Raw genomic sequence first — 16,746 nt, 5'->3', positions numbered from 1 at the left:
ATCAAACCACAGACACATGGCATGTTGTCCCACCCAATCATATTATCCTGACACCAGCCAACCAGTCCTAATACTAACCTCTTCATGCTGAGCAGCTAGTGTGGCAGCTGTTAGTACCATTTTTGTATAAGTCTTGGGTATGACTCAGCCATGGTTCGAACCCGTGACCTACTGCATCTGAGGAGGAAGCTCTAGCCACTAGGCCACTGGATCGGTTGCAATTATATATAAGGTATGTGGTGAAAATATTACCCATTAGTATCTTGAATGGAATGCATTCATAAATTCAGTTGCCAAATGAAGAACTTGAGATGAAAAGGAAATTTTACTTCACTGGCAACGCATAACTAACTATACATATACAATGGGTATACACACAAACAAAAAGAGTTAAACCCATAAAAACTAAAGACCAAATTTATTTTCAGCTTTGAGAGGTTTCTGGGTTGCTAAGGGTAATCAAGGCATGGAAAAAATGTCATTTTTATATACAGTAAAGTCTGTCTTGAAAGACCACCCCTTATGGAACAAGATAATGATCTCTCAAGACAGGTATCTCTCATGACAGGTCATAACACTATCAAATCAATAAATCTATGTAGTATGGAGAATCTGGACTCTGAAGACAGGTGGTCTGTTATAGCAGTGGTTCATGTTTCACTGTACATTTAGATCTTATGACAAAATAGTGACATTTTTAAAACCAAAACAACATTATTATTTTTCATATGATAAGAGAATGACAGAGAATTCTGTTTGTGTGTAATCAAGCTGTTTGCTTTTTTAACATTAGCTGAATTTAGGTGGGCAACATGTTTCTTCAAAAGTACGGTTTTCTCAGGCTCTGTCAGTAAATATCACATGCTTGGTTACAAGCCGGGTCTTAAAGTCTAGAATTCTTTTTTTAACAATTAAATCCTGTCTATCATATTTACAAAAGGAACATCAAACAAAATACCATAATAGGCAGGAATATATAATCTGTTTTAATTGGCCTATCTGCAAACATTTAGTTTTTCTTATTAATTTACCTTAAAAGCTTGCCCTTCTTTAAGGTGCAAAAAGAACCAATTAGCCTATTTTCAGCCATTATTTGTATCGGCACATGTGTTTAATATTGTATTTGTTAACCATTAATATTCTGGTCCTGCATGATTCTGGTATGTTTTTCTTAACACATAATCCACAGACTGGACCATAAATATCAACATTTTCTTGAATTTAGAAACTAAAATGCATTTCCAAGTTTAAAGTGATTATTGATTTTATGGGGGTATATTTAGTGTAAAAATGAATTTGAAACCCAAAGTTATTTTATATTTCAAAGCGAAGAGGTTTTGGTTTACTGGGGGAAAAAATTTATGTGAAAGAAGGAAAACTTCCTCACCAAATAAAAGTTTCGATCTTGAAGGGATCTGGGTACATTAAAGGATCAGTTCTGAAGGCTTTCATGTATACATAACATTTATTTTTCCTGACAGAAACATGGCTAAAAACATCAGGTGATGAGCCCAAGTGTGCAGATCTAACACCCACTGGTTACTCCATCAAGTTGTTCCCCGTAATTCTCGCGGAGGTGGAATTGCTGTCATCACAAAGAACTCCATGATAAAACATGTTAACTACACCACAACATTCAATTTCGACCACACATCGTTTGAACTAGTCCAAACCACACTCACACTGGAGCATAGGTCAGTCCATTTTTTCTGCCTATACCACCATCCTCCTAGTAGAAAAAAAACAAGCTGGCTGACTCTCTCTTTTTGGAGCAGTTTCCGAATCTTCTGGACTATGGAGATTCGATAGGTGGCAACCTGATTATTCTTGGAGATTTCAACTTTCACTTTGACTGTCCCAGAAACTCAAATACATAAAAACTCATAGATTCTATTAATGTATTCAACCTCAAACAGTCAGTTAACCAACCCACCCATAAACATGGTCACATTTTAGACTGGATTCTTCATAGACCTGATGATAACATTCTATAGTCCTCCCTGGTATCTCATGACCTTGCATCAGATCACCTCTGCATTATATGCCATCTTGACATATCAGTCCCTAACCCTCCACTTTTATCTGCTACTAAGAAAAACATCTGTATGATAAATAGAACCAAACTAATGCACGACATCCAAGCTAACCTAACAACTTGCTTACCTCCTACCGCAGAACAACTTGACAATTGCCTGGCATGCATTCATTGCTTGACATACATGCCCCAGCTACCAAGTGCAAAGTATCAATTCAAAAGTGTTCTCCATGGTATAGCAGTGTTAGGGACCAGCTTCGCAGTGCTAAAAGAGACAGCAGTAAAGCTGAGAGGCTCTGGCTTTCCACCAGACTCACTATTCATAAGCAAATCTATGAAGCCTCTAAGAAGAATGCCACAAACATAGTTCATGCAGCGAAATCAGCCCACTACACTACTAAGATCATGGAAAGTTCCAGCTGCAAAGAGCTCTTTGAGATTACTAACAAGCTAATGTCAAGGAACAAATCTACAACACTTCCAACTACCTTCTCTCCAGTCGACCTTCCGGACATTTTTGCAAATTTCTTTCGTGACAAAGTACAAACCATTAGAGATAAGCTTGACACCACAATTTCAATTGACTTGTCATCACCATACAGTTGGGATACAGAATTTGAGCATCAACCATTAGCAGCATTTGAACCTGTCTCTATGGATTTTGTACGTACAATCGTGATGAAGAGTGCACCAAAGTCATGTGAACTTGATCCAATTCCAACATCACTGCTGCTTGAGTGCTTAGATCCAGTATTGCCTTCACTAACTGATGTTATTTATACCTCTCTCGCATCAGGAGAATTCCCATCATTTTTCAAAACTGCCATTGTAAAGCCTCTGCTGAAGAAACCAACACTAGACCATAATGATTTAAAGAACTACCGCCCAGTTTCTAATCTCCCATTCATATAAAAAATCTTAGAAAAGGTTGTTCTCTCCCAGCTTGTATCTCATCTAAATTCTAAATTAAAACAGTCTCTTTAGCAATGTACAATCTGCATATCGCCCTTGCCACAGTACTGAACTACTCTTCTTAAAGTAGTTAATGACATTCTCTCTGCGTTGGACAGCGGAAAGATTACAGTCCTCACCCTCCTTGATTTGTCTGCAGCATTTGACACAATAGACTATGATATATTACTTCACCGTCTCCAGCATGTATTTGGCATTCATGATACAGCCTTACTGTGGTTCAAGTCCTACTTGGTCAACAGGACACAAATTGCATCTGCTCTATGTTGTGGTGTTCTACAGGGGTCTGTTCTTTGACCTGTTCTCTTCGTTCTGTACACTCACTTGCTCGCCTTAAGTGTCATAAATCATCATCCAGTGTCTCACCAATTGTGGGGGCCCCGAGTGGCCGAGCGGTCTAAAGCAACGTCCATTACGGATCACTGCCATCTCACCTCCGTCTATGTGGGTTCGAATCTCGGATTCGGCTGTGGGTATGTCAGAAAGCTTGCCAGTAGCTTCTCGTGGTTCTTTCCAGGGTTTTCTCAGGTTCTTCCTCCACCGTTAATACTGGCCACCATGTATAGCCTATTGTGTGCTGAAAAATGGCGTTAAACTCTATAACAACAACTCACCAAATGTACGCTGATGACTACCAAATATATAAATCTAGCCACCCAACTGAAGTTGATGCTACCATCCAAGGTGTAGAGAGGTGCATTTCTGATGTGAAATCATGGATGACATGTAACAAGCTGCAGATGAATGATGATAAAACTGAGGCCATTCTGATCACAACACAAAGACTTTCTCATTCACATCCTTTACCTCAAACAATAAATATCAGCAACACCAACATTAAATTCACACAATCAGTACGAAACCTAGGTGTTACTCTGGACAGTACTATCACACTGCACCAACATGTCATGAACATATGCAAGGCTGCATATCTTGAGCTGAGACGCATCAGCTCAATTCGCAAATATCTTTCAGCTGATGCCACTAAAACACTTGTGTGTTCACTAGTACTTTCAAGACTGGACTACTGTAACTCAATTCTGTCTGGTTCATCTCAATATCAGCTCTAGAAACTTCAAAAAGTTCATAACACAGCTGCTCGGATCATACTTAAGAGTACCACGATCAGAGCACACCTCCCCACTGCTCTGTATCCAACACTGGCTATCCATTCCATCCAGAATCAAACACAAAATTTGTTCTCTGTGCTATGTTTCACTGTCGGACTCTAGTCCAACATACCTATACCACCTCACCCATGTGTACACACCAGCAAGATACTTACGCTCCTCTTCTGACAATTGTATACTCATTATTCCCACTATGAAAACAAAGTCACATGGACAGCGTTCTTTTGCATACCAGGGCCCAGCAACGTGGAATGAATTGCCCTCTGAACTTAGACACAAACACACAGTGATCACATTCAAGAGGGCTCTCAAAACTCACTTATTTTGACTACAAGAACAAATTTAAAGACCTAATAATGTTTCCTACCTTAAATATTCTCAGCATGTTTTTTTTAATGTTTTCTAATTTCATGGTGTTTGTTTTTGTAATCATATCATTATATGTTTTTTATCGTATAGGTGTTGTCTAATGTTGTAAAGTGCTTAGAGGTTCTAAATATTAGGTGCTATACAAAGTCCTAATTATTATTATTATTATTATTATTATTATTATTATAACGCATCATATGATATATATTGATGCACATAAAGAATAAAGAGAAAAATTATTAACAATTATTCATGCATATGAAGATTAAAAGTAATTTTATAAGGTAAATATATTTTTCTAAATTGATTCTCCAACTTCAGATATGTGCATAAAAATGACAAAATTATCAATGTGTTCATACATTAGTGAACTGTTTCACCCCAATTCCACTTGCACCAACATCTGGTTTGCAAAGAAAGAAAAAAATAGAGCACAAAAAATGAAGGTAATGATGCTGATGTAGCATCATCACTACTTAAAAAATTATGCCTTGGTGTCACCATGGTAACACAGGCGAGATAATAAACACAGCAACAGAAAGAGGGCCAACATATGGGCAGATAACCCAAACAAACAACTGACCCTTAGTAGCAGCATGTTTTTCTGGTGCTGCATACCATCCAAAAATAACAACCAATCAGTCATCCAGTCAGCAATTGAGTCTTAATGCCAATCATGTAATTAAGATACAAAGGAAACTAACAGTAGTCAATGACACTGTATTACCATCTATGCCTGGTTAAATATATGTACATGTAATTTCTGCCTTTTGCACATTTACTGACCAAATACTCCTTCCTTAAACTGTCAAACTGGAATATATATTTAAAAAAACTGGATATAAAGAAAATAGCTCTGCATTACTCAGAACAGGATGAAAAACTAGCAGTATCAATGATATTCTTCTATCAGAACAAGAGACCCTCAATGGGACTGAAGATCTACTGGTTAAACAAGAGTTTTCATAATTCAAAATAAAAGAGCTTTGTTCTTTTTAACTACTGAATGTTGAAACCATCTCTAATATATTTTAACAAAGATCAACATCATTTGTATTTAGGACCAACTAAATATCATAGGATGTTTTTTGGTGAAAACACAATGTTGATATAACCATCTGTTTGGGTGTAGCAGCAATAACAATAATTTCAATATGGTGACCACATTGGCCATATTGATTGGACTTCCCCTTAGAAGTAGCAATAATAAGATTTTAAAGATAGCAGTCATGGTGTCTGTAGTGGGTCTCAGATCAACATCAACAACAAGATATCACAAGTAGTCTTGTGGCAACAACCCAATGTCTGCATGACCATCCATCTTGGAGGAGTTGTGATAACAAGATTTCAAGATGGCCACTGTGCAGTACACCAGATTGGTAACAAGATCAGCAACGGTTTTATTTGGAAAAACCAGACTTCAAATTAATTCTTCTGATGAGAACCTCATATCAATATGACTTCCTGTTCTGCAGAAATAGCAATAACCAGATTTTCAAGATGTCTGCTGTGGTGGCCATATTGGACATTAGATCATCATTTTTAATTAAGACAAACTAGATATTATAACATGTGTTCTGGTGAAAATCCCATGCTGATTTGACTTTCTGTTCAAGAGGAGTAGCAATTACAGGATTTTCAAAATGGCCACTCTGGCAACCATATTGGATGTCTGAACAGTACCATTTCCATTTATGACAAACAAGACAATGGAATGAATGTGTCTATGTTTTTAAAGTTTCATGGCAATGCCGAGATAGTTTAGGAGGAATATTGATAAAAAAATGTGCTAACTGAGAGATGGACAGTGGACAACAGGCCATCCCATAAGCTCTTCTGGTCTATGGATAGTGTAGCAAATATTATTTACAAGTGCTAAAATCCTAGATATGGGATAATATGGGACTCTTGATCTTACCAAGATTGCTACACCTAAAACATATTAAACCAATCATAGCAGGCCTTGCCATTCACTTCTGAATAAAATATGTCCTCCACCCATCTGAAATTCAGTTTTACACAGTGAGTACCATTATGCCATTCATGTATCAGGAGATGAAGTTTTTATGTGATTGAAAATGTCCTCTTGGTCAACATGAGCCATATCCATTAATGATGTATTCCTTGGTAAAATTTTATACAAATTTCTCATAGTGTTTGAAGATTTCACATGTTTATAAAATTGGTAGAGAAATTAACATTAACTTTGCAAAAACCTTGATTTTAGCTCAAGACATAAACTGTTTATACCCATTTAGAAGTCACATCAAACTGCAAACTCCATAGACCCAGATCTGCCAACACATAATGATAATGCTAGATCTGGGTCTATGCAGTTTATTATGAGCAATCAATAGAACAAACAACACAGACCCTGACTTGCATGCACATCATATGACAACAGATTTGGGTCTCTGTTCTCTGCAGTTGGACTTGACTTTTAAGCATATCTGTACGGTAGATAGAATAAAAACAAATAAAGTAAATATGCTTAAAAAGGTGAACTTCCTCAACTGATTTCTCAAGTTAAATGGAATAACAACCAGAGACGATCAACAACTACATAGTTCATATCTACTTTTGCTGGTGTCCAGTAGCCATTGTAAACATTAACATGTATAAAATAAATTCTGGCTAAAGTGATCTTGGACCCTCTGCAGTAGTATACTGGTATACCCTAGTGACAATGGAAATTCCAGTCAAAAGGTTGTGGGTCACCCTGGCGACAAGGGGAATTTAACATGGATGGAACTATAGAGCGACAAAAAAGAATGCGACTGTCTAGCAACAAGGGTATAAAACTGTCTAGCGACAAAGGAAACTGAACACAGGAATAGGGGTTGTTTACAAACAAGGGGACTTACCATTAATATAGGAACAGAGACATAGATAATATACAACATACAGGCATAAACAGACTATAAAAAAAGGCAAGAAAGCAAATCTTTTCGAGGCTTATGAGTGGACTTGAAAAGGGCCTAAAGTTTTGTGTTTTGTTAACATCATTCCATTAACATAGAGGGTAATGCATAGGTCTTCTTCTCTTCCTCAAATTTCTTCTGACTACTGGTCCATAGATAAAGACTCTTCAAACAGCCTTGTCTCTCCACATAAATTCTTCTTTTCCAAATGCTCGTATTGGTGATACTGATAATTGTCTATGATGATTTCACATACATGCGTAAGTCCGTATAGAACAGCATTGATGATATCAGAGTAGAGGACTCTATGTTTGTCCACATCTTGCAAAACTGAATAGGTGAAGGGAATGCAGTGAACTGCAGTTATTTATTAGGGAAGTGTGGATTGAAACGGATTGAGTTTATTCACCAATCCAAACACGCGTTACAAAATTCAGTCACAACAAAGAATCAGTCTTCCAATCAGAAGAGAGTGGACTGTGATGTCACATTCCCTATATAGATGCGCTAGAGCATCTGTGTGCAGTCAATCCATGTGACACAGTTTTTAAACATGACAAAAACTAAGAAGACAATGAATTTGGGTGCACCGGCCATGGAGATGACAAGCGAAGGTGTTACTAGTGGATGACCTTTGCAGCACCAAAATGAGTCTCGTCCGAATTAACAATCCTCAAGACCAGATGTGTTTAGCCAGTGACATCGTGGTGGGATGAACGTATGGCAACAAGAACGACATGGTATAATGGAAAAGAGCCTAGAAAACTATTCAACAATCGGACCAAGCCAAACAGCAAACAGAAGCAGATTTCCTGTTACAAAAAGCGGGGCTATTCAAACACACACCTTGTGACATTCCTGAAATGAAAAAAATTACAAGACGTTGTGGCTCCATGCTACACCTCAAAAGTACACCCTCAAGAAATGTGCGGTCCTCTGTTCTTTCAAGTCAAAGATTTCAAAGACAGAAAATACATTCATGTCTATTATCAAGATGAACATTTCAATGCCATTACCAGTGTCACCGCATTCTTGGGATACAGTTATTACTGTGATAAATGTGACAATGGCTATAACAATAAGAGCAACACAAGCATTGTGGATTGAAATGTATGGGATGTTTGGACTCTCAACCCTGTCTGGACGAAGGACAACCATGAGTGCATTGCCCTGCTTGTCAGCGCACTTTCATCAGCCCTGCCTGTTACCAACAACATCTGAAGATGCAAGGTTCATAACAGAAAAGTGCTTGTCAGCTGCTGAGATTGTGCCCTACTTGTAGACAAGGCATATGTACCAATAATGCCAAGAAACATGTATGTTCAGGAAAGAAACTATGTCATATTTGTCACCAAAATGTGGACTTGGAATACCAATGCTACATTAAAAAATACCATTCCAAACAGGGGCCCCGAGTGGCCGAGTGGTCTAAAGTGCTCTCCGTTATGGCTCACTGCCATCTCACCTGTCTGCGTGGGTTCGATTCTCGGATTCAGCCAATGTGGGTATGTGAGAAAGCTTGCCAGTAGCCTCTCGTGGGTTGGTGGTTCTTTCCAGGGTTTTCCCAGGTTCTTCCTCCACCACTAATACTGGCCGCCATATGTATCATGTGCTGAAAAATGGCATTAAACCCTACAACAACAACAACCATTCCAAACAAGAGAAGGAAGATGACCAAAAGAAAGGTAATTTCATCTTTTTCGATTTTGAATGCATGCAAGAGACCGGATTCCATGTTCCTAATTTCTGTGTGGCTCATCGAGCATGTGAGAAGTGCATCCAAAAGCCTATCTTTACTCACTGCAGCAAGATTCCTAGGGGACATGAAAAAATCTTCATGGACTGAACATGCCGAATATGCTGGCCAATTTCACCCAATGGATCTTAGACCCCATCCATGAGACAAGGAGCCATGAGGACATCAAACGTTACGGAGATTGTCATCGCCATGCCACTGTGATGGCTCACAATTTCTCGGGATACGGTGAACATTTTGTGGACACAATTGCTAACAGGTTCAAGGTAGCATTTGGCAAAACCTTGTATAGAGCAAAAGTGTTAAAATTGACTACCCAAAAAGTGGCTCGTTGCCCTCTGATAAAATTTCAGGATACCGACATGTTGTCCCTCAGGTTTAGTGTTAGTTTGTTTGAAATTTTGGGTGGACATCCACTGATGGTAGCACAGAATCTGAGCCCAAAGATCAGCAGAACTATGAATTTCTACAGGGCCTTTGGATCCCCTGTAGAACTGAATTTGATCTTTGTGTACTCAATGTGGTGGAGTACAATGTGGTGGGACACACCTCCATACCGTTACTGTGTGTCATTCCTTTCAAAGTGGATTCTTCCAATGACCAGGAAAGTGGAAATACCTATCATGTTCACCACAAATTTGTTCATCCTCACTATTTACCCGTCAGTAAGTTATATTTTGAAACTGTCAACACAGTGAAACTCCCTTTTATAATATGATTCTCTAACCAGTTGTTAGTCATGTATCCAGCATACTGAGGAGTCATTGTCAACGAGGACATGGTTTAGGAGATATGTTGAAATCAGCCTTTTGTTCGGTGGCTCCTGTGTTAAAACTGATGGTGTCACGAGGATTGCAGGCTTTGAAATATGCCACACTGACACACAGCAAAGAATTTCTCCAAAATGTCATCATCAATAAACAAAACCCCAAAGAAGATTTCTTGAGATAATGCAAAAATGTCTTGCTTCAAACGGGCAAAGGCATTCTGGGTCAGCAAGAAACTCCTATAAAAGTCCTGGATGCTGCTGAGTCAGGCATTCCCACTTCCCTGACACCACAGCAAGGACAAGGCAGAAAGAGGCAACGAAAACACCCCTTGAAAGGACTTCATACTCATAAAGCTAGAAAGACAATGAAAAGAAGAACTCGAGACTTATACGTTATTGAATATAAAAAAAATCGCGTAGACAAAGAGAATGAAAATGATGCACCGAGAGTTTTGCACCTGTTCCAAGTCAGAACGGGATCAGTTTACCATGCTGCCCACTATGATGACGATGCAAGAATCCCAATGGGTTGAATTTCATCCCATCTCCTCTTTGACAGCCTCAGCTCCCAAAGGATAGCCCAAAGATTACATCGATCTGAACAGTAGTTACTTGTATTTGAATGTCAAAGTGAACAATTCGGATGGTAGCGATCAATATGCCGATGAGGCAGTAGCTCCCGTCAACAATTTCATGCATTCCTTGTTCAGCAAAGTGGACTTGTACTTGAATAACAAACTGGTCAGCAGCAGCATGGATACTTACCCTTATCAAGCGTACCTGGAAAATCTCCTGACATACAGAAAAGGAGCTAAAAACACCCATCTGGATGCTTGCGTGGTATGGAAACCTGACACAGCAGGCAAGTTCAATTAGGTAGTAGATAAAAATTGCATCCATATGGAATTTGATGCACGTCAATTTTTTTAAAACTGGACGTAGAAGTTTAGAACTGATGGACTGCTTGCATTTGGACATATGGTTACAAGTATATGCTGAACGGCATGGACGTTTGCATGAGACTGAATCGCAGCAGTACCACTTTCCATTTGATGGCTGGTGCTGCTGATTATAAAACCTACATCGAGGAAGCCAGACTCTATGTGTGATGCGTGGAAGTTTTACCTAAAGTGGGAAACGACATCAGTCACACTTTGAGCAGAACGACCTCCAAGTATTTCCCCATGTGAAACTCCCCTTGTCGCCAGTATCCCACAACCTTTTTGATTGGGATTTCCATTGTCACTAGGGTATCCCACTATACTACTCTCTTCAAAGAAAGATATTTCTGCAATATTTTATCTTTACCATTTAAATTTGAGCTCAGTGCAAAAACTAAGCTCAAGCCATTAAACTACGAAATGTAGGTCACAGTCACCTTCTTTTGTACTCAAGAAATGGTATTAACAACGATACATAGGATCAACAGTTTAATTATTCTATCATGAACAGAACTTAGAGAAATAAATCAATACAACAACATTTAACTAATGACATTAAAGCATGAAATATAGAACACGACCATCTGCATCTGGGTCTAATACCTGTCAAGGTGCATCCCCTCACAACGAGCTAAATGTAAAAACTTAACCAAGAATGTACAAGTAATGTAAATGTATGTGCCACAATAGCCTCCTCAAGCTCTCTCATGGGACTTTGTACCACATAACCCAATCCAAACTGCTGCCTGTGACATTAGCACATTCACTGAGGGTGTACAAATGTACATTATTGTATCTGTGTGGACAATGACAATGTACCTTGTTTTATCTGCATGGACACAGGCACTGATGTCAGGGGTGGCACAGCAGGTTACCTCTGCTTCATACAGGTGAGCAAAAAATGGCGTATGAATATTTCTTGCAATGACCTTGACCTCAAGGCTAAACACATGGCATGCATCACTCAATAGTGTTGATATATTCTTTACACAACAGAGCTGGCACATTAAGTCTCAAGCTGTAAATACAGGAATGCACTTAAGAATTTATGTACAAGTTCCAAGACATAATACAACTGACTACACAAGACTGTGCAATCAAAATTAAGAATCAGTACAATAAGACGCCTTAAAAAAGCACCAATCCCTGTGGAACCCAGTAGAAAATTAACAAGAACTGACTGGTGCAAGGCCAATTACAAGAATATTACTTGTAAGCAGACAGAACAAAGACTAAGCTAAATATCTATAGTCTAATTCGCTTCACACGCAAAACATCCCAATGAATCACCATCACAAGGCTTTAAATGCATCCTCCAAATGAATATTTTTTCTCCTTATAATTGCCACAATGTAAAGCTAAATGTTTTGGTGATATATATGGCATAATCCCTTTTAGTGGGAACTGTCTTGACTCATACCTAAACAAAACCAACGAAAGTAAACTATGTTTTGATTCTGTATGAAAGTGCTAGCAGACCATTCCTGATTCTGGACAGCTTTGATTAATGGGTTACAGTGATAATAACCCTGATCAATGGGTTACAGTGATAATGACCTTGATCAATGGGTTACAGTGATAATGACCTTGATCAATGGGTTACAGTGATAATGACCTTGATCAATGGGTTACAGTGATAATGACCTTGATCAATGGGTCAGTGATAATGACCTTGATCAATGGGTTACAGTGATAATGACCTTGATCAATGGGTCAGTGATAATGACTTTGATCAATGGGTCACAGTGATAATGACCTTGATCTTTCAATCCTACCCAAAGGCAAACCATTTATAAAATTTCTTGGAGAAAAAAATGACTTCGATCATAAATGATAATGTAGAAACAAATTTTCTTTCTTTGAATCATCATGACCTTGACCTCTGAGCTGCTGAACATCAACTATTTCATTTCCATATCAACACTGCTATTATATGCTTTAAAATTTAGTACAAAACACACATAAATTTAATACAAAGCACACAGAAAGCATAAACAGACAATATTTATGGAGTTCTGCTGCTTGGATTTTGCATAAGATACCAAAACACACAGATTTGATTCAACTGGTTTCATACAGGTCCTTGCACTAACAAGAGATGCAAGTGGGTCAAATACTTTTCACCTAGCTGACATCTACCTAACAGCCAAATGCAGAAGTGGTTAGCCAATAAATCTAGGTCAATAGGATGTTTTGTGTTGAAATTTCTTCCAATGATGTTAAATGCACGTTATAAAAATTAATTATTTCAGTATTTCCCAAGTTTGTCTATTTCATCCATATTGGATGGTACATCAGTATCATTTGTCCATTATTGAGAATCCATGATGCTTTCAGGAGTAAAAATAAGATTTTCGAGATGACAGTTGTAGCAGTCATATTGGATGTCTGAGTAGCACCATTTTCAATTAGGACTAACCAGACAATGGGATGTGTTTCTAAAGTTCCTGGCAATATGCCATGTAGTGAGGATAAGTAATGATAATGTTAACCCCTTTCCTGTTATAGTGCTTTTGTTCTCATTGTCTAGAAGATGATCAACCAGGGTTATTGAACTTAATGGATGGAGTAACAAAGATCTGAGCAAAGATATAGAATAGAACAACAAGAGCCCCTGCATGTAAAATATAACAATTTAATCAATTACATAAACAAAATTAAAATGAACAAGACCTTTTAAAAATGAACATGACTTTTGAACGATACACTTTCTTTTAGAATTAGAATTACAAATTTTATGCAAAATGCAATTAAATGATTGCTTCTGATCCTTTCCAAATCACTGTTAGTGGCAGGTCAGCATTGTCATATTTCTTTTCCTTTTCTCTCCATCCATCTCTTCAACCATAACTTGATTGCAGTCTTTTCCCACAACATAGTACAAAAATGGAGCTATATTTTCCTTGCACTATTCAAAGACTTGCTCCCTTTTCTATCTCTCTTTCTGTGTCCCTCAAATTCTTCCAGACCTCCCATCTCTTTAGTGATTTATTTACTGAGAGAAAATACTTTTCAATTTCCTTGGAGTCCCTCAGACTTCATTTCAGCCACCGTTGATAAGAAACTCGAAAGATTTAAATTACTTCTGATGAAAAACTGTTCAAAAAATTTTGACCAAACTTACAGATGACAAAGTCATACTTGACTTTCAGATTGATAAACTTAATGCAAAACTATACACCATTAGTGACAAGATTTTTACCATGTTCATTGTGGCACCCATAATGAAGTTTGCAGTGCAGTGCACTATTTTCATTCAAGAAACAATGTGTATGTGTGTCTATATATATATATATATATATATATATATATATATATATATATATATATATATATATATATATATATATGTGTGTGTGTGTGTGTGTGTGTATATATATATATATATATATATATATCTTAAGAAGTCTTTTGGTGACAAATATGTCTATATGACAATTAATTCAAGAGAAGTAACATTAACAAGACTTATTAGATGGTGACTATTTTCTAAGTTAGATAGCATCATTTTCATTTATGACTGACTAGTCATGGTAAAAGGTCTTTTTTTAAAACCTGATGTCTGTCATGTTGTGGGAAAATTTGCCACTGCCTCTTATATAATGGTCTGTGAGAGAGTGGTGAATTTTCCTTAGAGTATAGAGACCAGACTATATGTCTCTTCTAATTCTACACTCAATAGGACACATTCCATGTGGAAGTGGAGGTCAGATACCCAAAGAGCAGGAACACGCAAAAGGTGCAAAACAGCATGTAGAAAGACACCTTAGTAACATCAGAAGTTTGGGGTACAGGTACACTGCTGGAGGGAACACATGATTGTGAGCACCAAAAGTGCCAAGAGAGCACATTAGCCAGGGGGCTGGAGTAGCAGGACGACAGGATGAGTGACAAATGAGTAACTGGGTCAACCATCAAAAAGAAAGCACTCTCTCTCATAAGACAGTTAAATTTATGTGATGAAATTTGGCAACTTATAATAGGTCATCAATTTTAATAGTCTGAAAGAGTTGAATTTGAGAAAGTGTCAGGAATTATTGAATTAATTTGTCATATTTTATTAAACTATTATACTTTCCACATTGAGTTATCTATATACTTAGACCGTCGGCACTGCTGACTGGGGGCTCTGAGCTATTTTAATTTTATATGTTGATCTTTCTCTGGTATTAGAAATAATACCATAGGAGGCATGTGATTGTTGTTGTTGTAGGGTTTAATGCTATTTTTCAGCACACGATAGGCTATACATGGTGGCCAGTATTAATGGTGGGGGAAGAACATGGGAAAACCCCGGAAAGAACCACCGACCCTCGAGAAGCTACTGGCAAGCTTTCTCACATACCCACATTAGCCGAATCCGAGATTCGAACCCATGCAGACAAAGGTGAGATGGCAGTGATCAGTAACGGAGAGCGCTTTAGACCACTCGGCCACTTGGGGCCCCGGAGGCGTGTGACAATCTCGATATGACTTTTCAAGAGTAGTGAACAGTATTAGAATGAGGATTACTGCATTCGTGACTAATCACCTGAGAAAAATTGTTCATATTCTGTGTGAACCTTAATAGACCAGTTTGCACTGCAAGGGTCACATGACCAATATCCATCCAGGCCAGCTGAGGTCAGCTGCTGCTTTTTTGGAAAGACAATTGACATCTATTTCCTCCACCTGATATAGCCAATAATGTGCTGAAATTGAGACGGGTATTGCCATCAATGTTGTATCATAAGAAATGCCTTTGATGCTATATGTATCACATTAGAATCTCACACATAAATGAACTGAAAAATATGCAAGAAGGTCCATATTTGCAATTGCATAATTACATAAATCAATTGTTCAGATATGCTAAATTTCCAGACTTAAATAAAAATAATGTATAACTTTTCTGTCTGTCTTTCTTTAAAATGCTAAAAATTTATCAGACAGACTACAATGATATTAAAACATATTTCAAAACATGCACACCCAGTTCAAGTGATCAGGGTATCCTTATTGAAAACTGGGGCCCAGAGTGGTCAAGTGGTCAAAAGTGCTCACAGTTACATATCATTGCCATCTCACCTCTGCATGGGTTTTCCTGGGTTCTTCCTCCACCATTTATACTGGCTGCCATGTATAGCCTATCTTGTGCTGAAAAATGGCATTAAACCCTACAACAACAACAACAACAACAACAACAACAACCTATTGAAAACCCAACAGGTAAAGTATCTTATTCTGAATGCATGTGTCTATAGTTCTCAGCTGCAGACTGGTTCACCTTCACTCAAGACTAAAAGAGAAAAACATACAGTACTCAGGCCCCACGTGTCATTTTCCCACTGAAATATATATGTGTAACATGCCATTTTCCCACTGAAATATACATGTGTAACATGTCATTTTCCCAATGATATATACATGTGTAACATGTCATTTTCCCAATGAAATATACATGTGTACTGAATAGGATTGCAAAGAGCCAACAAAAAGCCATGATGATGTCAGCCTTCCAAAGTCATGCTTGTTTTTTTGTTGTTGAATTCACCTCTTGTTGGATATCTGATGTGTAAAATATGACAGCTAAAGGATGTAAAAAGTGCTTTCTTAATTGAAAATTCCTTGACAGGATATATGTCAAATGTAGGCACTTGGTAATATTTAGTTTGGGGAGGGAATAAGTCCCATTTATTTAAAAAGAAAAAGTATGCACTTTTAAGGGATGTAGATTAAGAATTAACCTAAAGGATGGGGTTAGGTGTACAAAAAAAATCAATACCAAGGTGGAACAAATATTTACCAGAACAAGTCAATACTTTCAAGACTTAATAGCTATTATCTCATAACAGACAAAACTAATATTTTATT

The 16,746-nt window shown here is 37.7% G+C and overlaps 1 protein-coding gene across 4 annotated transcripts in view; it reads right to left on the bottom strand.

The window, feature by feature from the left end:
• LOC149787959 (protein arginine N-methyltransferase 6-like) overlaps positions 1-16,746 on the bottom strand; it is a 137,463-nt gene that overhangs the window by 100,015 nt on the left and 20,702 nt on the right. For 2 of the 4 annotated variants that reach the window (XM_089974227.1, XM_089974228.1), the window contains exon 1: positions 11,713-11,915. The exons of the other annotated variants lie outside the window; for them this stretch is intronic. In XM_089974227.1, coding sequence (XP_089830353.1) covers positions 11,713-11,900 — 188 coding nt within the window. In that variant the 5' untranslated portion in view covers positions 11,901-11,915. Of the gene's footprint in view, positions 1-11,712; positions 11,916-16,746 lie in introns of those variants that run through there. 4 annotated transcript variants of the gene reach the window in all.

This window comes from Sinohyriopsis cumingii, chromosome 11 (genome assembly GCF_028554795.1).
Source record: "Sinohyriopsis cumingii isolate HCF-2022 chromosome 11, ASM2855479v2, whole genome shotgun sequence".
Taxonomy (NCBI): domain Eukaryota; kingdom Metazoa; phylum Mollusca; class Bivalvia; order Unionida; family Unionidae; genus Sinohyriopsis; species Sinohyriopsis cumingii.
Note: the sequence above shows the minus strand (reverse complement) of the source record. Positions and strands in the feature narration are given on the sequence as shown.